General features: G+C 32.5%; 3 protein-coding genes and 1 pseudogene across 4 annotated transcripts; 1 reads left to right on the top strand and 3 right to left on the bottom strand.

Moving 5' to 3' along the window:
* Positions 1-1,270: 1,270 nt before the first annotated feature.
* On the bottom strand, positions 1,271-5,464 carry LOC111306135 (uncharacterized). Its single transcript, XM_022904040.2, has 2 exons — positions 2,041-5,464; positions 1,271-1,926 (listed from the first exon to the last, which is right to left on the bottom strand). The coding sequence occupies exons 1-2, from the start codon at positions 5,327-5,329 to the stop codon at positions 1,556-1,558; spliced, it is 3,660 nt and encodes a 1,219-aa protein (XP_022759775.2). The 5' UTR covers positions 5,330-5,464; the 3' UTR covers positions 1,271-1,555.
* Positions 5,465-11,555: 6,091 nt separating this feature from the next.
* Positions 11,556-13,548, bottom strand: LOC111306134 (uncharacterized). Its single transcript, XM_022904039.2, has 4 exons — positions 13,251-13,548; positions 13,045-13,130; positions 11,911-12,942; positions 11,556-11,830 (listed from the first exon to the last, which is right to left on the bottom strand). Exons 1-4 carry the CDS (start codon positions 13,314-13,316, stop codon positions 11,818-11,820), a joined length of 1,197 nt encoding a protein of 398 aa, XP_022759774.1. The 5' UTR covers positions 13,317-13,548; the 3' UTR covers positions 11,556-11,817.
* A 5,908-nt stretch (positions 13,549-19,456) lies between these two features.
* LOC111305330 (protein NRT1/ PTR FAMILY 5.2 pseudogene) lies at positions 19,457-21,173 on the top strand (annotated as a pseudogene).
* On the bottom strand, positions 21,062-26,004 carry LOC111305329 (BRCA1-associated RING domain protein 1-like). 2 transcript variants are annotated; one of them, XM_022902757.2, is made up of 13 exons: positions 25,784-26,004; positions 25,642-25,695; positions 25,490-25,560; positions 24,720-25,078; positions 24,025-24,357; positions 23,782-23,882; positions 23,475-23,661; positions 23,175-23,359; positions 22,822-22,912; positions 22,307-22,472; positions 22,038-22,156; positions 21,447-21,811; positions 21,062-21,202 (listed from the first exon to the last, which is right to left on the bottom strand). In XM_022902757.2, the coding sequence occupies exons 1-12, from the start codon at positions 25,876-25,878 to the stop codon at positions 21,461-21,463; spliced, it is 2,112 nt and encodes a 703-aa protein (XP_022758492.2). In that variant the 5' UTR covers positions 25,879-26,004; the 3' UTR covers positions 21,062-21,202; positions 21,447-21,460. The 2 variants fall into 2 exon arrangements, with proteins under 2 accessions (XP_022758492.2, XP_022758491.2); XM_022902756.2 differs by lacking the exon at positions 21,062-21,202 and having other exon boundaries at positions 21,242-21,811.
* Positions 26,005-26,949: the final 945 nt, after the last annotated feature.

The following is a 26,949-nucleotide window of genomic DNA, read 5'->3' as shown; positions in this document are numbered from 1 at the left end:
AACATTTGGCCAAAAGAATATTTCAATCAACAGAAAATTTGGCTGTAAGGACCCGACCAAGAAATTAAAGCTGTTTTGTTTTTTTTTTTTCACCAATTTCCTTCTATGCCACTCATGTTGTCACTAACCAAGCTTAAAAAATCTTAATCAGGTTTCAATTTTCAAATCTCAAAACCTGTTTTATCATTTTTAAATGAAAAATTTTCCAACTTTATTACATAGGCTCTACTAAACTTTATGACTTAAAAAGCAATAAAAATAACGTAAGTTACCTAAAGTTATTTAAATAAAATTTGTAAAGTTTTGTAACAAATAATTTAATGAAAATGTTAATAAAATATTCAAACCCATAAATTGATAAATTTTAATATAAAAATTTATATAAAAAAAATTTTCTTAAAAATATTATTTATAATTTAAATTTGATCATTGCTTAATGATAACAATTTTATTAATATTTTTATTAAAAATATTTATTTAATAAATATATCAAAATTTATTAATTTTTTTTAATTTTACAAATTCAATCTATATAATAAAATTTTTAATTTTTTAATTTTAATTTTAATTTTAATTTATTTATTTCTAATAAAAAAATTTTACGAATTTTATCTGGAGGTCTTTCCGAAAAAAAAAAAACAGTGACCCTTAATCCCTCATTCGTTATAGGGCATCTTATTCAACAATTTTGCCAAGCGGACTCGGTTTAAGTCTTAGGGAAAAGCTCCAGAGTTTCCAGTCCCACACCACTCAACATTAGGAGGGAATTAATCTTTAAAGAATTCTTCCATTTTTCTTCATTTGTTGTTACAGGCAAAAGGTTAGTAAACAATTTGAGGCCTGGGTGATATTTAACCCTTTAAAAAGTTGTCTGTTTTCAATTTTTTTTTAATTGGCTTCATGGATTTCGAGAATTTGTGTTTGACTGTTGTTGTTTTAGTTTTGAGAATGTTTAGCTGTTTGGGGTTGTTCCTACGATTTTGGGATGGAATTGGATAAATTTTTTGGTTTTGCCTTTGTAAGGTGACTTTGTGCACAAGACATGTTTTTCAAAATGTCTCCTAAATACCATTGCTTTGTTGGGACTTAAGATGCATTTATGGTTTGCTTAGTGTCTGGATTAATGATAGAGCATTGATAAAATGATATGGAATATGGGGTGTGAGTCTCAAATCTCAATTTGTTATTAGGTGTGCGTCTGTTGACTCTTCCTCAAACATTAATCAAATCTCTTCCAACTTTAAAACAAACAAACACATTTTGAACGTGATTGGACGAGTAAAGTTTTCTTTGACTAGCAAAGAAGGGTTTAAAACAGAGTGAGCCACTGCTGTCAAGCCTGTAAGGCCACCGTTGGATAACTCAGGGCTCTGGCTGCTAGTTTCTTGTGGAAACTTGACAATCCAACTTATTACTAGATACAAACACTAAAAAAGAAAAAAAAATCATGTAATTTACGGCCCAACAACATAGTGACGAGAGATTTGGTTGGCCATTCCTTCCCCCCCCCAAAAAAAAAAAAAAATTGTAGCTTGCTCATTCGATTTACGTCATTCTATTTCTGATATCCAGTTAGCTTGCTAACAGGCATCTTTCCTAATGGCTTACTCTGGCAAGCCTGTGTTCTTCCTGATAGTTCTTGTGCCACAAAACGCATGGTGGGTCTTGACTCTGCCTTAACATTTGTACATTGCAAGCCCAAACTGACTACAAAAACAACTTCCTCTACTATATAGCCTGTGGGATTCGGGAGTCGTTGGTCTAGCACATCCTTCAAAAACACTTCTGCATTTTCTGATGACAAAGTCGATTCTGATAGGGGACTCAGGAGTTCCCCTGGATGCCTGCCCATCATAACCTCTAATGTCACTACTCCAAAGCTGTAGACATCAGATTTATCTGTGAGCCGCATTGTGAGTGCAAGCTCTAAACATTTAAGAAAAAACAAAATACATACATGTTAGCCTTCGTGTAAATACCAAGCAAATACAAGAGAAACATGATACCAAAGCAGTAGCAAAAATTAAATTCTTAGCTTACCTGGAGCCATGTAGCCATAAGTTCCAGCTACTGCCGACCAATTGGATGAACTTGGATCCAACAACCTTGCAGTACCAAAATCTGAGAGTTTTGGCTCAAATCCTGCTTCTAGCAAAACATTAATCAAAGATATGTCTCGGTGTATGATTGGTGGAGAGCAGTCATGATGCAAGTAGGCAATTGCATGAGCCAATCCTTGCACAAGTTTAACCCTTGTTGCCCAGCATAGCTTCACTTCCCCATCTGCTCCATACAATACACTTCTCAAACTTCCTCTCTCCGCATACTCATAAACCAAGTACATACGCCCCCTATGAGAATGATGCCCGTATAACTTGATGATATTTCTGTGCCTAACTTCTCTCAGCATACGAATTTCATTCTGAAAACTTTGGCGATTGGTACCTAGAATGTCATTGCAGTCTGAGATATTGAGTCTTTTAACCGCAACTGCTTGATCTGTAGGCAATAATGCTTTGTAAACACGTCCGGATCCCCCTTTCCCAATGCAGTACCTTTCATTGAAGTCCTCCGTGGCTTTAACAAGGTCATCAAATTTATAATCTCTTCCTTTTATCTGTATCAACTCGGAACTTTCAAACTTACTACCTTCAGCTTCCTCATCCGGTTGATTGTTTGGGCGATGACATGCAAAAACTGCTGCGGCAATTGATGCCAATACGCCAAAGAAAGAAATAACTACACCAACAACCACCTTCACATGATGCATTCTGGACTTTTTTCTGGTTGAAATTGAATAACAAGGAGGCAATCCTTCGACGTTTCCACACAAACCAGAGTTTCCAGCAAAGGCTTCTCCCGATGCATTCTGGAATGGGCCAGCATTTGGAATTGAACCTATCAACTCATTATAGGAGAAATCAAATGAACTAAGACTGATCATTTGGAGTATAGATGTTGGGATTTTACCGGAGAGATCGTTATGTGAAACATTAAGATTCTCCAGTGAAATAAGTTTTCCCAGCTCCGGAGGAATATTTCCTGAGAATGAATTGCTGCTGAGGTCTAATGAATACTGCAGAAGACTTAAGCTCCCTAGCACACTTGGAATGTCACCAGATAAATTGTTGTGGTTCAAGTTCAGGCTCAACAACTTGTTACAGATCCCAAGCGCTTCTGGTAGTGTTCCTGTCAAGCTGTTCTCTGACAAATCTAAATATTGAAGCTCCATTAAATGACCTATACTCCGAGGGATCTGTCCTGACAGATGATTATGGCTCAAATTGAGGTTAAACAACAGTTTTAAAGCTCCTACCCCTATAGGAATTTCCCCAGTCAACTCGTTTGAGCTCAGGGTTAGCAGCCTCAACTGAGTCAACTTTCCAAGCTCAGTTGGTATTTCACCAGAAATTCGATTCCTGTCCATCTGTAGATTGGAAAGGCTTTTGCATTCTCCCCACTCTGGCGAGATTTCGCCCGTGAATTGATTATCGCACAGATTAAAATACTCAAGATTTGGATGAACTCCGAATGCATTTGTAATGTTACTGGTAAATTGGTTCGCATCAAGACGAACTCTGATTAGTCCACTACAGTTTCTCAAGCAAGCTGGCAATGACCCTGTGAAGTTGTTATCATTAACGGTCAAGAATTGAAGAGCAAATCCACTGCATAATTCAGAAGGCAAATCCCCAGAGAAGCTGTTGTTGGAAAAGCTAACATAACGCAACCGAGGAATATATTTCCCAAAATCTTGAGGAATTCTCCCTGAGAAATTATTACTATGCAATGAAATGCCTTGTAAATTAGCGAGGCGAGAAATGGTCTCTGGCAACTCGCCGTAGAGTTGGTTTGAGTCGAGGTTTAACTGGGAGAGTGATGTCATATTACCGATCTCTGCTGGAATTGTGCCATTGAGATTATTTCCAAAAAGCTGCAGAACTTGTAGGTTTTTTAGACTCCATATTGTCAAAGGAATTGAACCTGAAAGCTGGTTACGAGAAAGGGTTAACGCTATTAGATTTTTCAAGTTCCCTATCTCGGAGGGAATCGACCCAGATAGTCTGTTGTTAAACAAATGAAGGAGATTGAGCTTTGTCAATAAGCCAATTTCTGGTGGAATCCTCCCAGTGAAAAGGTTGAGTTGGAGTTGCAATGAGATCAAGTTGGTCCAATTCGAAATGAGAGATGGCAGGATCTCACCCGAGAGAGAATTATTAGACAAACCCAGCTCGGAGATTTTAGTGAGATTGGACAACGAGAAAGGTAATTCGCCAATAAGTTGATTTTCCGCTAAGGCCAGAAAGGAGAGGTTAGAACAAGAACCAAGCTCAGAAGGAATTGTAGAATTTAAACCATTGGAATAAAGATCAAGTTTCCGGAGCTTTGTTAGTCGTCCTAAAGAAGATGGAATCTTCCCTTCGAATGAATTTTCAAACAATTCCAAAGTTTCAAGATCGGACAGGAATCCTATGCTCTCTGGAATTGGACCATTTAACTTGTTGGTTCCTAGATGGAGGTTTATGAGCCTGGAAAGCATGGAAATGTTTGGTGACAATGGTCCTTGGAATGCATTATTTGTGAGATTGAGATACTGAAGCTGGCCCAGATTGGTAAAAACTAATTCTGGTATTGTCCCAGTCAAATTATTCACTGACAAGTCTAGGAAAGTCAAATTCCAACAATCAATTAAGAAAGCAGGAAAGCCCAAATTAAGGGAATTGTTTCCTACATTGAGGTGTCTTAAGAATGGCATGGCTAAGAATTGGGACCAATCTGGAGAGGTTAATTTGTTCCACCCGAGGTCTAAGTACCACAATTTTTGAAGAGTGCTAACTTGGCAAGGGATAGTACCATTGAGATTGTTGTTGAACAGACTGAGGTATTGAAGCTCCGTCAGTCGCCCTAGCACCGATGGTATGTTACCTTCAAAAGAATTGTTGCCCAAATCCAGGAGAACAAGCTTGGACAGGATACTAATGGCAGAAGGTATTGGTCCATTGAGACTGTTATTCTTGACATCAAAGCGTGTGAGATTGGCAAATTGTGTGAAATTGAATTGGGTGAGCGTTCCAGTGATGTTTGAACTGAAGAGGTTTACTTCAGAGACCATGCCAGTGCTATCACAAACAAGGGAAGTCCAGTTGCAGAGGCTGTTGATATTTGCCAGGGACCAAGAATTGAGAGAAGGTGGAGAGAAAAGCAAGCTATTTTTCCATTGAATCAGGGCTTCCGCTTGTGTTCTTGGTGAAGAGGTAGTCTTCAAAGGAAGTAAGGAAAGGAAGAGAAGATGGAAAACACAAATTGAAAGCTTTTGAGGCGTTGACATGCTTGGTAATCAAGTTCTACATCTGTTTCGTCGCTCTTTATTAACTCTTATCTTATAGCACGTACTGCTTGGGATTTTCTGCATATAAATACAGTAGTGAAATTTCATTTCATTGGTCTCAGATTAACATATAATTTTTCATGGTAGTTATAGCAGATTGATCTAAGCAGAGTTTGTCCGAATTGTGAATTTGATGTGAAAGTTTCTAACTACAGAATATATTAAGTGCATGATGTAGCCTTATGATGTGACAAATTCTAGTTGTCTGTTTAAGCTATTTTTTTACTTGTATAAATTATTATTAACACAGTCTACTTTGAACTTGATAACTACTACCATTCTGTCTGTAGTTTAGCATCCTTTTATGCTTTGCACAATGTAGACCATTTGAACTTTTGACCATAGCAGTTTACAATTTTCAGCTTCCAAGAGGTCTTATAAATGATTTTTCTTGGTTTACAAGGGGGAAATTGGGGGTCTTTCCTGTTAGCTTCTGGATTTCTAGATGCGTTGACCCTTCCCTGTTTTTATTTTTTTCTGTCCCTTGATTTCTCTGAAAACTGTTTTAAAGTTTTTATAAGGGTGAATATTGATGTCTTTTATGAACTATAAGATCTAATTTTGTTATCTTTGCATAGAAGAGTGACATTGGCAAATGTACTTAATAATTTCTATACTAGAACATTTATAAGGAGTGTAGAGAAAAAAAAAAAGGTGAAGGTAATTAAGCATAAGATTTGAGATATTAAAAAGGACCATTGAAAAACTCAAATTTTGTGAAAGGGGAAATTTTCAAAAAGCACCAAGGATGAATTTGAAAATATTGGAAATTAATTGGCAAAAAAATTACAAATTCAAAAAATAAATGAAGAGGTCAAATTAATTAAGATTTTGAAAAGGGGCCTGGTTTTGTCTGTATGAATCAAAATGCTATATGAGACATAATTGTGTTTAATTTAAAAAATAGTTTTTAATATCAACTGATATGTTCGTTGATCATAAACTTAAAATGATACTTATGTTTATCAAATTTTTAAAAATTATAAATTTAAAAAGATTTAATGTATAATGTTTAATTAAATAGAAAGTAAAAAGCTAAGAGTACATTAAAATTTTAAAAAAATTACAAACAATATATATTTATTATAAACATTTCAAATCACATGCAACAATAATTGTTTTCGGTGGCACATTATCATAAATCTGTGCACAGGTCGATGGATACCCTGGTTCAATGAGTTTTGACACAATTTGGGCCAGACCTCAAAAAAGATTTTTGAAATTCAGGTTAGGTCAGCTTGGGACATTATTTGATGAACAAAATTATTTTATTTAATTTTAATTTTAAAATATATTTAAAATATCATATTATTATTATTATTTATGGCTTTTAATTATGGCTTGACCACTTTAGTCCGTTAACTACTATGCAAATTGGAATAAAATTTTCAACCTTGTGCTGCCTTTGACTGGATTTTCTGATGCTTGTACAAAGGCAGATTTGTGTTCCCATTTGGATATCATCGGCGACTTTTAATTTCTATGGTAGTTGGTTTGAACTTTGAATTGTTCATTAAAAAAAAAAAAAAAGAAATTGATTCTGAATATGAAATTTGTTTTTCACTATGAAAATATTTTTTATTCTATGGATACATATAAAAAAAAAAAATTAAAGAAGAAGTATTAGTGTGAAACTTAAACCTCACCCTTTTGAAAGAGGAAAAACATTATCTAAATCAAGTCTAGATTGTTGCTTAGGGCAATTAAGGTCGGGCTAGAGCTTTCTATGACCCAACCTGATTGGAAAATATTAAATGTTTACCCATCAGTCTTAAATTTTTGCAATATTGAATTATTCATCAAATAAAGTTCCTATAATTATAATCCTTCACAATATTAAAAATATATATTTGTAATATAATAAATTTTCACATTCTTTTATATTTAAGATAACTAAATTTTAATTTTTTATCATTAAAATAAAAATTTTAATATTCTACAAATAAATCATAATTATTGGTAACGCTTCACTATTTCAATTTTAACCTTAGCTCTAGCTTAAACTGTGATAAAAAAAAAAAAAAAAAAAACCTTTTCAAATTTGATTTAGAATCAAGAAAAATCATTTAAACTATTTTTAATTGATTTTAAATTGAATTAACTACATTATTTGATAAACAAGTAAAAGCAATGCCAGTATAAGGTATTGAAAAGTTTACTCGGTGCAATTTTTTCTTCCATCAGCGTAAGTTTTTGTAATTAATGGGGTCCAGAAGTGTGAAATGGGTTGGACGGTTTGTAACAGACACGGCTTGGCACGTTATTGTTAAATAATTGAGTTGGATTACACGAGGTATATATGTGTGTGCTATACTGAGTTAAAAGTTTTTAAGCCCTTAAATCAACACGACAAGGTCTGTTAAGGTTTAGTGTCAGTAAAAGTTATAAAGGATAGTACGATCCAATATAAAAGTTCAAATACATCATGACATATTAGCCCATAACTCTTATAAATGAATTTTTAACCTTTGTGTATTCATTTTTTTATATTATAGTAAAATAATGTTTATTTTTTATAATTTATAAAATAAATTTATTTATTAAATATTTAAATAATTGATAAATAAATTATACCTAATTAGTTTACTAATTATTTGATATACAAATTATTTTTATTTAAATTTATGCGTATAAAAACAAATTAATATTTTTTCAAAGTTATAGGATCACAATTTTCAAACTTATAATATATATATAATATTTTAGTTATAAAATAAAAGGAAGGATTAGTTATTTGAAAAGGTATAAAAAAAAAATACGAGGTTGCTTCTATCCCTCCTAATGATCCTACATAAATTACACTTGGCAAGCATTCTAATAGGTCGTTAAGTGCATGGGATTTTTTACAAAATAATTGACATAATCAATTAGTTAAATTTATAGTATGATTTAAACAATCATTTGTTTTTGTAAAAAGTAAACATTTTAATGATTTAATTAGATATAAAACAATTTCAAGAAATACTATTAGGTAAAATATTTTTAAAATATTTTTTTCTTCTAAAATTTTACTTACATCTAATATATGGATCAGTCAATAAAACTTTAGTTATATGTGTATTATTGCACATTGAATAGATGATGTGTGTGTGTGCTTTTTTTCAAATATTAATATTATAATTTCACCAACAAGTAGTTGGTTCAATCTATTAGGTTTGTCGTCGAAGAGATCTTGGGTTCGAGTCTTATTGGTGGTCACTTGTTTAGGTCATCTCAAATGCACGACTTACACCCACCTGTCTTAAGCTATCAGGTACAATACATCTTATTTTAACTTGAGAAATTAAACAATCTATCTACCTTCGAATTTTTTCTTACAAAAAAAAAATTATAATGTCAATATTTTTATTTAGTGAATTCTATTATTCATTTTTGTGTATGTTGATATTTTATAAAATCATGTAAATTATATACCTTTTTTTATTTCGTTCTGTGTGTATTTATTTTCGGCATGTTATTTTTAATAATAATAGATAAAAAATATTTTAAAAAATTAAATTTTGAAAAAATATTAATGAGCTATACTTGACCCAGCTCGGCACAAAAAATAGTATTATGCTTGACATAGCATAACTCATAAAGATTATAAGTCATTTGTCATGCTAAATTATACCCTTAATTTTCATAGATCGTATCAACACGATACATTAAAAAATAACTTTAGATTGACATAATCCATTAACATATGGATTAATATTTAATTAGACTATATCGATCTAACATGTTTCATTTAAGTCTCTAATGAGGTCAGAGAAATTTTAAAATAAGATAAAATAAAATAAAAACTTAAAAAAGGAAAAAAATAATAGCAATCTCGTAAAATTTTTGTTACGCTTGAATCCTGATTCGTCGGAAATTATTGTGGAGTGAATTGAAGTACATTTAGTCAAAAGAGCGTGACATTAATTCACATTTGCATAACATAATTTTATTTCATATACATTAAGATGAAACCATTGACAAAATATTTTTCTTCATTTTCCCCAGACCCAGACAGTTTATTTAACATAGATATACTTGTACCTACCTGGTATCCTCCTTAGTTTGGTTGGTCAATCGGAGAGGACAGCACACTGTCAAAGGCAAGTAGACAGCAAGTACTGCAGGAACCAACGTTCCCGCAGAAGTCAAAAGTCAATTTTTGACCAGAGAAAAGAATACTAATAAAGGTTATACTAATTCTTTAATGGATACCCTACTTAACAAAGCTACAATGACTGAAGTTTCCACGCTAAAAAGCTTAAGTTTATGCACAAAAATGTCGAATATTGGTCTTGCAATTTGGTAATTGGTAGTTAAACATGGAGGAAAAGGACAGCTAAAGTAAATTGGTTCCTGGGGTTACTAGTCTGCAGCCAATAACCTTTTGAACTTTTGAAATCCAATCTTCTTATCGGTTATATGGGCTGCAATACAATTAATTCACTTTGTAAAACAAGAAAAATATGAAACAAGGCCAAGCATATCTACTTTATGTAACAAAAATGTAATAAAATCCAAGTCTTTGCATCCCCAGATTGAAACCTGCCTATTGTTTCCGTCTTGCTCTATTTCTGAAAGCCAGTCAGCTTGCTAATAGTTATTGTTCCCAGTGGCTCATCCAAACAAGCCCTCGTTCTTGCTGATAACTCTTGTGCCACAAAACGCATGGTGGGTCTTGAATCCGGTACGGAACGTATGCAAGCTAAGTCTATGGTGACAACAATACAACTTCCTCTGCTAATTGATCAGTAGGTGGTGGAAGCCGTTGGTCTAGCAGATCCTTCAGAAGCAATTCCTTACTGTTTGATAACAATGTTGCTGATGACAGGGAATTCAAGAGCTCCCCTGGCTGCTTTCCCATCATAATCTTAGAATGGATATGAAGGCTGATCTTAGAAAAGTTGTTTGACTTTCTAACTTGAATAAAATAATGTAAAGCATTTGTATAATGAAAGAGAACTAACATAGTCAATGAAACCATAGCTTACCATTCCAGAACTTGAAATCATAGATTCAAGCCTGTGTAGATTTAATTCAATTTTATATTAAATTTATCTAATTGTATTTAATATTTTATTAAAAAAACGAGTCTTAAAGACTCATTGAGCAAAGATTTTTGTACCTATACTCATTGAGCTAAGGCCATCCGAGTTTGGCCCGGCGTAGTCCAACCCGTTACCATGTTTTTGTATATAAACAATCAACTACCCGAACACCCCTAACCCATTAGCCTATCTCTAACTCTTAAGCTTGGACAGGTGTCAAGCAAAGATTTTTTTAATTTTTTTAATATTTAATTATATATTAAAAAAACTAGGAGAGACGTTTAACTTTTCAAATTATTTGCAAAAAAATGTTATTCCTCATAATTAGAGAATCACATAAAATATCTATTTGTTAACAGATCAAATTGTATATAAAACGGTAAATTCAAAATCTGGTTAAAGATTTCATCATGATTGTTGAAATCTAATAGTAATTAATAATAGCGGCTTAATTGTGTATGAAAGCAAAAATGTATGACGGCTAGTTTTACTATTTTGTAACTCACAAGTTGAATAGACTTGTAATTGGTCAATATCAAGCCTCAAACTATTTAAAGTAAATAACTAACGTGATTCTTGTCAACATTATCAATATCCTGTCGTTCTCTGGTTCCCTTACCATACACATGGTCCTTATTTTCTTCTTGATTTTTCCTTTTTGTTTTTCAGGATTTATGTAATTATTAACTTATAGCCTTTAATCAATTACTTTTCGACTAAAACCCCATTAGTTTAGCATTTAAACTAATTTATTAGTTTCCAATAAAGTGTTGGTTTAATTATACTGAAATAAATTTAAACAACGCATATGTTTCAATTAAAACATGCCATTATTTCCGGCAATTCATTCCGGAATTGAAGAAGATCACAGCTTCATTACTCCAAGGAAAAATTGAACAAGTATTTGATGTTTCATTTCAAGTGAAAACTACAATAAGGGAACTACTAGAAATTGAAACCTATTTTGATTTTTTAATGCACATAGAATGTGGGTGAGGCTCCCTCCCATGTCACCTTATCAATAATTTGCTAGAATGAATCAATTTCCTTGTGAATTATTGATGAAATATTGTTCTCTGGCTCTGGGAAAGAATCATCTGAACTTTGACAAAATGCAGTAATCAACACCAAAGGGATATGTGAAAAAATAAAATAAAATAAACCAATCATATGCATTAATTAAAATTCACCAAATAAGTACAAAAAAAAAAGGACTTCCAACAAGCAAGAACATGTCAAAAAAACAAGAAAGGAAAGACGTGTATAGATAGATTATGGACACTCAGAAACAACAATCCAAAACAGACGAGCTTGCCTAACATGCATTTTGATTGGAGTATGCTTCAGAACCCCTATTCAAAGCTCCCTCCAACTTTGTCTCAAATGGTGTAGTCTGCCAATTCACTTTCTTATCCTGCAGCAAATGACAGAAACTCAATCAGAATCCATCATTACCTAATATAAAACTTCCCTCAGCTCTCATTTCACATATACCTCTCTGTACTGTACTTGCTGGTAGTGTTTGGTATTCCTTTGAACGTAGTAGCTGAGTCAGAGTCCTTAGTGGTGCTCACATGACTCCAATAGGTCCCAACGGTTCCAATTATGGGCATCTCATCTGGACTTCTACTTGGAGACTTCCTAGGTGAAGAAGATGCTGAAAACTTCTTGATCTCTTCAAGAGTTAATGCACCTAAAATAGGTCTATCTTCAGGGCTCCTCAATGAATTTGATCCTTGTGACATGCTTCTCTCTGTTGTACTTGTACCAGCATCGAAAGTGCTACTCTTTTTTACTGGTGTAGTTTCTGTTGAAGATAACCAATTCGAAAGGCTGGCATCGACTGATACTTCTTCGTTCAACTTCTTTGGTTCATGATCAGATTTTGATTTGAAACTGAATGAAAGTTCCGAGCTAAACGAAAGCCGCGGCTCTTCATGCTCTAAGCTGAGATTCTCCTTTTGCAGCTTAAATGGTGTTGCCCCTTTTGCTTTCACAGCTTTCCATTGAGTCATATTTTCGACAGGATTCAGCACAGGATGAACATTACCATTCCCATCACGAACACCTCGAATCAAACCAATCAGCTTCACTTCCTCCTCAACCAAACCATTAATCTCCTCAGTGACTCCTACAAGGCCACGAATTCTATCCCTCGATTCCACAGCTCCATCATCAAAATCCTCATAATCATCATCCTCATCATCATCTAGATCACTTTCTTCACAGTCTAATTCATCGTCTTCGTTATCACTTTCTCTACAATTCTGATACCTATGGTTAGGAGGGAAAGAACTTGAGCTAGAAGTTACCGAACTCTGCTCAGAGGAGGCTTCTGACTCCCTTGGTTTAGCCAAATTCTTTTCTTTCACCTTCCCTTTTTTTTCCCCATCTTTTTCATTGAGCAAATTAAGATCAGTACTTTCATCAACCAAAACATGCTCGCAGGTCTTAATATTAGTATCAAATGTTACTTTCTTTTGAGGACTTGAACCCGAACCCAGCTGCTCCTCTGCCTTGTCACCCCTAAACCCCCAAAAAATTGTCGTATCAAAATCTAATCCATCACTCTGAAAAACAAAATAAATAAATAAATAAATAAATAAAGATCCCATTAATTTTACTCACCGAACTTCCTTAACCGGACTTATAGGCGTTTCGAAGTTGCTCCGTTCCAAAGAAACAGTAGATTGAGCATTGTAAGTAGCATTTATCTACAAAAAAAAGTTTGATAAATTTCATGTAACTAAAAATGCTCAAGTGAAGTAAAGCCCATAATTGTCCATAAAGAAAGAAAAAATTAAAGAAAACGTAAATTGAAATCTAGGCTGAACCTTGTGTCTCTGTTTTCGAGTCTTACGATCTTTAGAAGAACCAAAACATGCAAGAAAACAACCCATTGCAAGAATCTCTCTTTTTCTTCTTCTTCTTTCTTTTCCTTTGATTCTTAAAAATTAAAAAAATTCACTTTCTTTGTCTTGGGTTTCTTTCTTTGCATAGAAAAAGAAAGTTTTTTTTTCTTTTTTTCGTTTAATGGGTCTTCACGGTTTTGGAACAGAAAGAAGAAGAAGCGCAAGAGCGCTTGGAGAAAAGAAAAGAAAACCAAAAAGCGGCAGGCACAAAACGGTCAACAGATTTGAAGTTTTGGGGATTTTATTTTATTGGCTTCGGAGAGAGGGAAAAAGGAAGTGACCGTTACGAATCCATGATCGTGGGTTACAGCCTGTAATTTTGGTTTTGTTTTTATTTTAAAAAATTATCAAATATACCATAGAGTTTTTTGACATGATTACACTTATTTTTTTAAAAAATAAAACATGTTTCATTTAATAATTTTCTGAAATTAAATATTTTTTTATTTTTCTTAAATTAAAATAATACTAATGAGGTCATCTTGAACGTTAATATCCCCACATGGTGGTAGGTCCCACATTTCTTTTTTTTTTAAGATGAAATGAAATGTTTTAATTTTGAAAGCGTAAATTTGGAACTTTGTAACACGAAGCAAAATCTTGTCGACGAAGATACTAGAAATTAATGCATGTAATCTCTTGATTTCATTGATTTTAAGCAAAACAAGAAATCGAAAGCTTCTTTCTTGAATTTTAATCTCATAATTGTAATAATTAATTAATTAATACTAGTATTTTATGCAAAAAGGAAATTATAAGTTTGTTCTCAACAAAATACTTCATGAAAATAATTGAGGTAGATCGAATTGCATTTGTTTTCTCCAACCAAAAACAAAAAATTGTGTTTTCAAAATGAAAAATATTTTCAATGTTTATGTATAAAGCTTGTTTTTGTAATGATAAACTTTTAAACAAGAATAGTTTGTCAATTTCTTTCCAGAAAACAAAGTAAAAATAATAATAATAATAACAATAATAAAATGAAAAAAAAAATATTAACATTCCATTTGTTTCTTATTAATTGATTTTTAGAAAATATTTTTTTAAAAAATATTTATATTTAAAAATAATAATAATAATTTTTATTATTTGAATGAGTTAATATAAAATATTTTTTATTTTTTGATTTTTTTAAAAAAAATTGTTTCTTTTTTCAAATAATATTAATATAATTATTAAAATATTAAAAATTATTTATTATTAATATTTCAGAACAATTATATTTTAATAATAATAATATGAAAATATTTACAATAAAACTATTTAGTATTTTTTATATTAATATTTTAAAATATTTAAAATAGTATTACTAATTTTTAAAATAGTATTTTTATTAATATTAAAATGTTAATATATGTTATTAAAATATATATTTTTTATATTAAAAGTATGTATTATTAAATTATAACAAAAAGCTTTTTTATTTATATTTATTATTAAAATAATAATATAAATACCATAATAAATAAAATATAAAGTTATATATTTTAAACTAAAACATAATAAGAATTTATTAAAAAAATTCATATTAAGAAAGTAATATTATTATATTATTTAACATTAATTATTAAAATAATAAAAATATTATTATATATGTTATTATTTATTATTAAAATAATATAATACTATTAATTATTGAAATATTAAAAATATAAAGTTTAATAATATGTAAAATAAAAATATTTAAAATTGAAATATTAAAAGATTTTTAATGTTAATATTTTATTTTTTAATTAAAATTTAATAAAATATTTTTATTAATATAATAATATTTTGAGTCAAATCAAATTAAATTCGAATTAAAAATATTATATTTCAAGTCTTACTTGAGTATAATTATAAAAATATTTAAAATTAAAATATTAAAAACTTTTAAAATTAATATTTTATTCTTTAAAATTAAATAAAAATATTATTTATTAATATAATAATATTTTGGATCTAGATAAATTAAGTTTAAGCTTAAAAAATCATATACAAAAGTCAATTTGAGTAAAATTATACTTAAATATATTGATAAGTAATTTTATTAATTGATAGTTTTTCTTTAAAAAATATTTTTTTCTTTTCAAAAGGATAAGATAAATTTTTAAAAATTTATCTTATTTTTTATTAATCTTAATTTTTTTATTAGTCAATTTTTTATCAAATAAATACTTAAAAATATAAAAATTATTTTCGACCAAAACAAACGAAAGGTGAAACTTTAGTACTTCACGTTTGATTTGAGATGCTCATGTCCCAATCTCATTTTACTCATCGGGTGGCTGCAGAACCTAGTTAATTCATGAGCCGAACATCTCTTTGGAGGCCCAATTATCTAAAATCCAGTTCCTAGCCCATGCCATCAAGTGCTCAATTTTATGTTATTTGAAATAAAAATAGTCAAGAAGTTTCATTTTTCTTACATCATAAGAGTATTAAGTCAAATTTTATAAATGTTATCCAAACATTCTAGTTTAAAAAAAAAAAAAAAAAACTTTTGACAATAATTTTGTGATCGAAATTGAAACCCTACTTCATCGTTCAGTATCAAACTCATCGTCCCAAACAAAATATAAACGGTCATAAGTTTCAGTACATGTGACTAGTTAGGCCACAATTCATTCCAGTTAAGACAACTTTTCCTTAATGAGCAGAAGCCCCACCATTGACGATTGTGCTTAGTCTCTTGGGACTGGATATAGATGGTCTGTTTCAGGGCGGGCACAGTTTATAACATCCTAATATAAATCCAAAAACAATACATGTGAATTATATGGATGTCCCTTAATTGGGATGAACACATGAACGGTGGAATTCAAATTTTTATCTTCAGATCCTATTATTTAGAATTACGTTTCCTTCTTTGATTCCCTTTTTGTATTTCACTTGGGGGAACCTTGTCTTTAATGATAGTTTTGATCATTAATCCTTTTGTCTTTGTCACTGCCCTTTTGTTTTGTTGTTGCTCATATTCTATGAGCCACCTTTGTCTTCCCCATCAACTTTCTGAATAAAACTACAAGCTGGCATTAGTGTATTTGTAATTGTTATATTCCTCGAATTAACAAGGACAAGGTGAAGAAATTAATAAAAAAAAATGTATAAGTGATATATATAAAATTTATATAACGATAATGAATTAAATATAAATATTATATATATAGCAATTTCATGTATCATTTGTATTCATCTACGTGTTTTGTCATTACCACGTCAATGAAATTGATCGATTAACTACAACCGGTAGAAAAAAATGCTGTTAACTTTGACGATTTCAGTCCTGATCTTAAAACTAAAGAAAATGAAGACGTGTTGAAAGAATTGATTGAGAAAGAATGAACAAATATAATTTCTTAATAGGATTTTTCCTGTTTTGTCTATGATTTCTTTCGGCCATGTCAATGTCTGAGACTAGAGAAGGATTCAAGATTTATGGTCAATAATAAATTATTAGGTAATATTTATTTACAAACTATTGTAATTTAAAATGATTTTTATTAAAATATAATATCAAATATTTTCAAAAATATAAATTAATAAAAATATTTTTTAAAAATTATAAAATATTAAAAAAAATCATTTTTATATAAAAATTAGATCTAAAAAATCACATTTGCTTATCTTAATTGTGTCATGTTAGGAAAGAATATTAACACTTATATAAGTAAATATAAATATGACAACTGAATAAATAAATTAAAGATTTAAATATATACATAAATATATTTATTCAATGGATATAATACCACATGATTAATAAATTTATCGATTAAATTAAATTAAATATGACATGACATAATACGTTTTGTAACTTATTAAAAAGTCGTTCTATCAAGATCAATAAGTATAGTAAAGAGATAAATTTTATATTTATATTTTGAACCATTAACTTATTCAATTACTTTTTTTATTTTGTTAAGACATTCATATACATATCAATATTATAAAAGATCCATACTTTGTTATTTTTTTTTTTTACATTTAGTGAGAGCAAAAAACAAAAAGTTAACAATTGAGTTTATTTTTAATAATTTTACTTGTTATTTTGAAATTTTAGCGGGGACAAAATATAAGAATCATTTATATTTGGGGTCTTTTACTAATAAAAATATTTAAATTTTAAGATTTTAGTGGAGGCTGCCCCCAGCCTAAATCCGTCTCTGTCTGAGATTGCACATGCCATGCTAAGCTGGTCGATAATTTAGAGAAATCTGTCAAAAAAAAAATTTTTATTTGAAGTTATTAAGATTTGCTTTGGGATTACTGTCATCCCAACATTGAAAGGGTGGGAAAATAATTTTTTAACTCTTTACTCATAAGTAGGATAACGTTAGCTTGACAAGTTGTTGAACTATCCCTCAATGGTTAATTGGTTGTCCCAAAACTTTATATAAAGTGCTATGTTGTGTCACATGATCTTTTATTAGACCTCCAAGGCCTTATTTCCTCTTGCTTTCATAATGGCAAAGGTAGAAGAAGAAAAAGGGTCAGCAGATGGAAGAGATGACTATACCGAAGATGGAAGTGTGGATCTCAAGGGCAGGCCTGTCTTGAGATCAAACACTGGAAGATGGAAAGCTTGTTCTTTCATTGTTGGTAAGTAGTACTATAAAATCATGCTGTGCTTGAGAGATCAGAAATCCAAAAAATTCCAATCCATTTCACAAAGCCTCGTAAACGTATACGTAGCAGTATCACTCCCTTGAAATTGATTCGTATAGCTGAACTCAAAGTTCCTTAGTTTGTTTGTTTAGAAACCTGTCTGAAAATGAAAATTCGTGAATATGAGATGTGCCCTTTGGTTTGGAAGTGGAGGAGAAGAAGAAAAAGACTGTTCTATTTCGCTTGTGCCAGTGCCCAGTGCATCTATTAGTTTGTCTTGTCCCCGTAGGATTTACATAAGTTTTTTATTTCTGTCTGTAATTTCCTTATCTTTCAAATTAATGGAACTATGGAAATGGCTTTCGCAGGATATGAAGTGTTTGAGAGGATGGCATATTACGGGATAGCGTCAAACTTAGTGCTGTATTTGACGAAGAAGCTCCACGAAGGAACAGTAAAATCTGCAAACAACGTCAACAACTGGGTTGGAACAGTGTGGATGACCCCAATTTTAGGCGCTTACATTGCAGATACTCATCTGGGTCGCTACTGGACCTTTGTTATTGCATCAGCCATTTATCTCATGGTATAGAACTTTAAACCTTAAATTCTCCTTGCTCTTTTTTTTTTTTTTTTCCTTGGGGGGGGGGGGGGGTGGTTATGTGACATTTCATAAGGTACTCGTGTGTTCGATCTCCATGGCTCATGCACAATTGGACACGTATATATCATTAGTCTAAGCCACATGAATTCCTGATATTTTTGCTTGTGGGGAAGAACTGTTTCACGATACTGAGACATGGTTTTAATTGTGAAACCCGACTGAATTTGATGATCAGGTTAATGCAGTTGGACGTAGCTTCCTGGATGTACCATGCACTCTGACTCTCTGGCCTTCTTTTTCCTCAGAAGAAACCCTAGTAAATATTGCATAGATGAATCTTAAGTAATTTCAGTTACCGCTAACCCAAGTAATCGATAAGTTTGAAAATTCAAAACCCAAACAGTGAGATGTATAGAAAGTATATATATATATATATATATATATATATATATATATATCATCCCCTATGATTACTTGAAATTGATTTCATATCTCTGCATGCATCGAGTAGTCCATAACATATTTCAAATTCAATATATAGTCTGGCCTGTTGGTTTATTTGTCGGTTTAATTCACGATCAACTATAAGAATAATTCAACAGAGAGAGCAGACAAACGTCCATGTGCATCATCACAAAAAGGTTGCGATTGGCGTTATCTTCTTTGTTCCTTCACTTTATCACTTGTACAAAAGAGCCCCTAATTAAGAAATGTTTAGTTAGAAATCTTTCAGAAACCAAAGGCTTATGGCTTGTGATTAATTTTGTTTATGTCACCTATACATATTGATTGTATTCAAAAATAATTTCTTGTCCATCCATAAATGTAAATCCCATATGATGGATGGTTGAAAGATGAAACTCAAAGTATCATGAAATTATAATGAAGAAGCTACAAAGAATGATCACCAAAGACGAGATTCCAATGCTATGCTTGCACTGATGTGTTGTAATTGATAAATTTTCATTTGAATGAACATACACAGTTCTTTTGCATATATATATTATCCTAGAATTTTAGATGGATGATGATCACAATTTTCCACTTACACCTGTCGAAATTATAAACAGGGAATGTCCCTCTTGACCTTAGCGGTTTCTGTGGCTTCCTTGAGGCCTCCATCATGTGGTCATGAGATCAAACAAGAAAACTGCAACAAAAGAGCTTCAGATTTCCAGAAAGGCATTTTCTATTGTGCACTGTACATTATCGCAATAGGAACAGGTGGAACCAAGCCTAACATTTCGACAATGGGGGCAGACCAGTTCGATGATTTTGAGCCTAAGGAAAGGGTTCAAAAGCTATCCTTCTTTAACTGGTGGATGTTTAGCATTTTCTTTGGCACCCTCTTCTCCAACACTTTCTTGATCTACATACAAGACAATGTGGGCTGGAGTCTTGGCTATGGCCTGCCAACAATTGGTCTCTTGGTCTCTGTCTTGGTGTTCTTGGTTGGAACTCCATTCTACAGACACAAATTGCCTTTGGGTAGTCCTTTTACCAGAATTTTCCAAGTCCTTGTGGCTGCTGTCAGGAAGTGGAACTTGCCTGTTCCAAGCGACCCAAAAGAGCTGCATGAGCTTAGCTTGGAAGAGTACTCAAAATCTAAGAAATTCAGAATTGATTACACCCCTTCATTAAGGTTGATTCTCTCTATTTTAACATCTTCTTAAGTTCCCCTATTTTGCTGTAACCAGAATACTTGACTTACTAGCTATAACCTTCCACCCTTTTGTTACACTGCATTGCTATGCAGATTCCTCGACAAAGCTGCAGTGAGGAGCGGGCCAAACTCACCACGGATGCTGTGTCCAGTGACCCAAGTCGAAGAAACCAAGCAGATGGTAAAAATGATCCCAATTTTGATGGCGACATTCATACCAAGCACCCTGTTAGCTCAGGTGGGAACATTGTTTGTCAAACAAGGAACCACCCTTGATCGTAGGATGGGTGCCCATTTCGAAATCCCTCCGGCATGTCTCACAGCATTCGTTACAATCTTCATGTTGATCAGCATTGCCATATATGATCGCTTCTTCGTTCCAACAGTGAGGCGTTACACCCAAAATCCCAGAGGGATCACATTGCTTCAAAGAATGGGAATTGGCCTCGTCTGGCAAATCATCATTATGATCATCGCTTGTTTTGCTGAAAGGAAGAGACTTAGCGTTGTACGAGAGCATCAGAAATTTGGTAAAAACGATACAATTCCTCTCAGTATTTTTATACTCCTACCACAGTTTGCCTTGATGGGGGTCGCTGATTCTTTCGTGGAAGTCGCAAAGCTAGAGTTTTTCTATGACCAAGCACCAGATGGAATGAAGAGCCTTGGGACCTCATATTTTACAAGCAGCATAGGAATTGGGCATTTCCTTGGTAGTTTTATTCTGACCACAGTTTCTGATATGACTAGGAGAAACGGTCACAGAGGGTGGATCTTGGACAACCTGAACATCTCTCACCTTGACTATTATTATGCATTTTTGGCTGGCCTTGGTTTCTTGAACTTTCTCTTCTACTTGTTCGTGGCCAAACTTTTTGTTTATAACGCAGACATGACTGAAGCTGAAAGGGATTTGCAGGAAGCCATGGAAACTTCATTGGACAATGCTCCATCTAAAGGCCAAGCTTTGAAAACTGGTCCAAGTTGGTAATATATCCCTTGTAATTTCTTCTTACAATGCTGTGAAATGCAAATTTCAGTGTAGTCGCTTCATGGCTATTATTTTAGACGTCAAAAATATCCTTTCTCATATAATGCACCCAGCTCAAAAGATTCATGATACAACAATAGTCCAATAAAAATTCAAACCTAAACTACAAAGACATACACAACTACATACAATGATACAGCAAAAAGATTTATGACAAGATCTGAACAGAGCATAGCTAACAAATTTGTTGTTTGTCAAGCTAAAATGACTTACTTATCAGTCTTTAGTTAGCTGACAAAAGGCTGCAACTTATGTGCGGCAATTGATTCCAAAAGCCATGTGTGGCCAATGACTTGTCCTCCTATTTTTGTGGCTAAATCTTGTGCTTCACCAACTCTCTGCCAAATAATTGAAACTTCTTCTCCTAACTCAGATCCTCTGGGTACATCCAGGTTATACACAACGATCATCCTTGTTTGAACTGCCTGATCACCACTATTCTGTTCCACTAGTTCTTCCTCCATTCTTCTCAAAACAGCACCCCCTGCGGCTACAACCAAATTTTGAAGATCTTCCTTGTAACCAGACACAAAGTCACCCACAAAATAAAAGTTTAGGCTATCAAAGAGCTTTGGTGCCTGCAAGAGAAACAAGTAAACAAGTTATTTCAATTGCAGAAAAGAAATTAGCATTCAAGCCAAGGGTATCAATAAACACAAGCAAATTTTTTTATGGAAAGGAAATTAACTTGAAGCTTTCCAATATCTAGTTACTAATGAAACGAGAAAAAGATGCTAGTTAGCAAAGGTAAGAGCATTACCAACTTTGAAAACTAACACACTAGCACATGAGGACAACACTTACATTATCCAATGCCCTAAGTCTGCCAGTTTTAGGGCCATCACAACAACCATGGTTGTCAAGACTAATTTCATAAGGCTCTTCATTCACGGGACACATAGCTTTCATGCATTCCTTTATCCCTGTAAAGTCAAGCTTACAAATCAAAGCAATGGTGATAATACAACTTAATGTTTTTTGGGTACAGAGATTGGACTTTAACCAACACACATGCAACAAAGGAAAAGAAAAATGGGCCCATAGATAGAGTGGAAAACATCAATTGAGCTTACAATTTATTTTAAGAACCCACTTCCCATTTGAAATGGCCATGAGAACTTTAAGTGTCCTCGTGCATGCACCATTCTCATCTGTAGAAGCAATCACATGAGTGACATCTGGCTTCCAAAACTTGGATACAGTTACACCAATACTTTTTGCAAACTTAACCAAAAGAAACTGAAACAAGGTAAAAAATAAATATTAGTATCTTTAGTGACTTTAATACCACGAGAGTCAATTGTTGTGAAAAGAAAAAGCCCATTAAAGGATATTCCATCCATGTTAGATATTCCAAATTAGATCGTGCAACCTACAATTTCATCCATTTCCATCATGAAAATTTTAACACCAAAAAAGGATCAATTTAAAAATTCAACACTTGAAAAATATCATCATTTGGAGTTTTTTACCTTTCAACACAATAAAATACCAACAATTCAAAGACACAGTAAAGAATAAAGATAACTACTCAAAACTTATAAATGATTCAAATTTAAATACAGAAATGAGTGTCATCTAATCTGACCTTTTCCTCGGGAGACAAAGCAGATCCACAAAACACCCATTCTTTTTTATCATCAGGCTGGCCCCAAAATTTGTTGGATTTCAGATGGCCGCTGCATGCAGAACCACAAACAGTTCACTTTCCAGACAATTCAATAATCAGTTTATGACTTCATTCATAATTGGAAATGAAAATTCCAGTTTCCAAATAATTTGGCTTCTTTTACCTTTTCTTTCTCTAAGTGAATCAAAATGAAATGTAAAATGGTAACTCCTTCAAAAAGCATGCAAAGAAGGTATAGGCCTATGGAACATATCTAAGATATTTCAAATGATTAATTGCACATCACAAGATAGATGAATTTGAGAATATACCTTTCAGTTGTCACACTATGATCAGTAGATACACAGTTTCCAGACCTCTCATTTGGGAAATTGACTAAAGAATGGACATTTCCAGACTTCTCATTTGGAAACTTGACTGAAGAATGGGCATTACCAGACTTCTCATTTGGAAACTTGACTGAAGAATGGGAAGGACAAAGCACAAGAAACTCATCCTGTAAGAGAAAGGAAAGAATTATAAGCAAAATTGACATGTGAAGCATAGAGAAGCAAAAGCAAAAATTCACAGCTATAACTGCTCGTCTCATAAAAAAGGTACAGTGCAATTACATGGTCCCATCGACATTTCAGAATCTCTTTTGCACAAGGAAAATGATAACTTCTGCGGCAAGACTTCACACAACAGCCAAGTGCCGCCCCCTTTAGTCTACATCTGCTGCACTTTAGCTGTGCACCCCTTGCCAGTTCTTCCTTAAGATTCTTAACAGATTCACCAACAAAATACACTTTGGGAGCCCTACATTTCAAGGTGATATCAGTGTATTTCTAGTAACAAGAAAGCAACAAAAGAAACTTAATGTGTCAACATAAAACACGACCAGACAAAAATACAAACAAGCTTGCCAGGATAAAATACCACTCAATACACAAAAGGTGGACATGTATAACGTTTGAGCAGAATGCTGCATCTCCTGTTACTGGTTTTCCATTAGCATAATGCAGCATTGGTCCAGTGGCCTGTGAATTTTTTGAGAAGACAAGTTCTCAATAACTTCATTATGTGTGCGAAGCCAAACAATTCACCAACATATTTTAAACCTAATTATAAAGATAAATTTCAATAAAAGGAAGAATCAAATAATGCTCAGTAGAAACTTACTTCTGAGATTCTAGAAGACTGGCAAAATCCACAAATTGCTTCATTTCCATTCAAGTTATCTGATGTCAGAGGCAGATCTACACCAGCTAGAGGTGCTCCATTTTGAGAACCTATTTGAAAATTGGAAGTCACTAAGTTTTGGGCTTGCAAAACCGGTTGACAATGAACCATGGTTTTCACACCCATATCTAATTGCCTATAGTTCAACCTCTTCTGTCTCTTGGAATCCCATAAATGATCATCAATTCCTAAAACAGAATCATCCTTCTTTTGACGTATCATATCATCAAAACTTCTTTTACTCGTTCCTTTGGCTGGATAATTTCCAGGACTCTGAAAAATCATTGAAAATCATGTCAACAAGATTGTCAAGTAAACATACTCTCATGTAGGAGTTAAATACAACAAAATCCACTCTAATGACCAAGAACTGTCACAGATGATAAAATGTTCCACAAGCAATAGCATTATATCAGCAGCATAAGTCCTAAAGAATAGTTGTATAGCAAGGAAACTATGGGAAACACAGAACAAGTTGACAAGTGACAAGTTAAATAGGAACTGAAGTGACTAGGGAGAACCAGGATTGATCTGCAACCATACAACTACAAACATAAATAACATAAACAAAGTTAAAGCAAATAGACCACCCAGCTATAACATAACGCATTACCAGAAGCAAGGTAAACTCTTACATGATCACTGCTATCATTGTCAGAACCCTTTGTATCACCATAGGAAGGAGGGCTTAAGGCTGTTTGATCCAATTGGTTCATGTTCGTTTGCCCGTTCCCAGACTCTAGAGAAACCCCTAGTTGCTTTTGGGAAATATGTTGTAGCAAATCAACTTTCCCAGAACTATTACATTCAATCCCTCCTTTGCCAGGAGTCTCATACCCTTTGTCTGTACCACACTTTTGCATGCTGCACTTGTCAGATTTATCATTTTTGCCAACCCCATCTTCGAAAGAATGAGAAAGATTGGTAGAAAATGCAGCATCCAAACTTCTATAGATTCCCACTATATTGTCCATGAAGGTCACAGGCCTGAGATCTGCAACCAACATAGCCTTTTTATCCATAAATGGAAATGTATACCAAAGAAGCAATCAACAACTACACAAAACTTTCAAAAAGAAGAGAGATATGTTATCCAAATTTAAAAGCCAATTTAACCAAAAGAAAAACTAAAATTAGATAAAACACTTCGCCTTTTTGTTTGGAACATATCAAATACTACTCTACCCCCATACATGTTTTGACCTTTTTAACACAATTGTCAATCATTAAAGTTAAACAGGTGAGACCCACTAGCAAGTAAAAGTGATTTACTTACGCCCAATAAGTCATATGATAAAATGTGATTTAGATAACCCAGATTTTACCTTTTTTTTTTTTTTAATTTAGTTTCAAATAACTTTTGGGAAAAGAAAAATCAAAGGAGAAGCAAATAAAAGAACTTTACCTCGATCTGCACATTGGGCTTTGCAAATAGGGCACTCTGAACCAAATTCACTAGATCTGGCTATGCATGAACTGCAATAATTTCGAAAAGAAAATTAATTAAAAACTAAGCAATGAATAATAAAGTTAAAAAAAGAAGGAGAAAGCACTAACTCGCAGAACAGATGGTCGCATGGGAGCAACAATGGTCGTTTAAACAAGTTCAAACTGCAAACACGAACATTTAAAACAATAATAAAGTCAAAAACCCAAAAGATAAAGGAAAAGAAGCGCGAAAGAAAACAATTACACGAACCAGAGAGGACATTTGAGCTCGAGACCCAGTTTTTGGAGATGAAGAACCCACGGGTTCATGGCTCTGTTACTGCTCTGCTTACCCAACTCGCTCATTCTTCGAGAACTCGACTCACCGTCTCTTTTTTTTTTTTTTTTTTGACTCCCAAAAGAAACCACAAAAAAAAAAAAAAGGAAAAGCGACAACTTTTTCTGGAGTGGAAGAGGTTTCTTCACGGTACGGGACCCGGTTAGAGGTTTATAGGGGGGCTTAAAAAACAGGGAGACATTGATTTTGACTGAGGTCACGTGGACGGCTGGGATTTGTCGGCTTAGAATAGGCGGGCCGTTGAGATTTTTTGTTGGCGGAACTGATCGGGTTTTTTGTTTTGCAGTTCGCGCGCGACTTTCGTTCTTTTTCTATAATGAACTCCCGCCACCGTTTTACATTAAATTTCAAAAGGAATCCTCAAAAACGACAAAATTTTCCCCGCTCTTTTTTTTTTTTTGACAAATATATCATTCTATATTGAGAAATTTGTTCTACTCTATAATACACTTAAGTAGTATTGGGATTATTCGAACAAAATAAATGACAAAATATATCCAATTAACTTGTGACACTTGCGATGAACTAGTTTTACTTAATTATATACGTTTTAATTTCGTGGAATGATAATTTAATTTATAATTAGTTATATAAAATAAAATTTTATGAATTTATTAAAAATAACCACTTTAACTTTGAATTTGAGAGTCCTAAATACAATTTATGTATTGTTTAATAAGAAATTTTGTTTTATTTATTCAGTAATAAATGAAACAACAATTTAGATTTTTATTAATAGCATTATTTTTTATTTCAATTTTGTTAATATTTTATTCAATATTTTAATAATGCTTACCATTAAAAATTTTTAATTGATTTAATAATAGCTATTTATCTTCAAATGGTTAAATATATTGAAAAGTTTATTATTTAACATGTGGTTATTTTTTAATTAAAAAATAAATAAGTAATTTATCAATACCTAAATCATAACATAATTGTTTAGATTAAAGTAGCTTTGTTTCCCACAAAAGATAAATATATTTTGCATGGTCATTGAAAATTATTAGGGTGTCTGCTAAAAAAATGAATTTGAAAAAAAATATCTTATAAAAACAATTTCATAAAAATAAGTAATA

This window comes from Durio zibethinus, chromosome 21 (assembly GCF_047325235.1).
Source record: "Durio zibethinus cultivar Kanyao isolate XHJ-2024 chromosome 21, ASM4732523v1, whole genome shotgun sequence".
NCBI lineage: Eukaryota > Viridiplantae > Streptophyta > Magnoliopsida > Malvales > Malvaceae > Durio > Durio zibethinus.
This window is presented reverse-complemented; position numbering and strand designations above follow the sequence as displayed.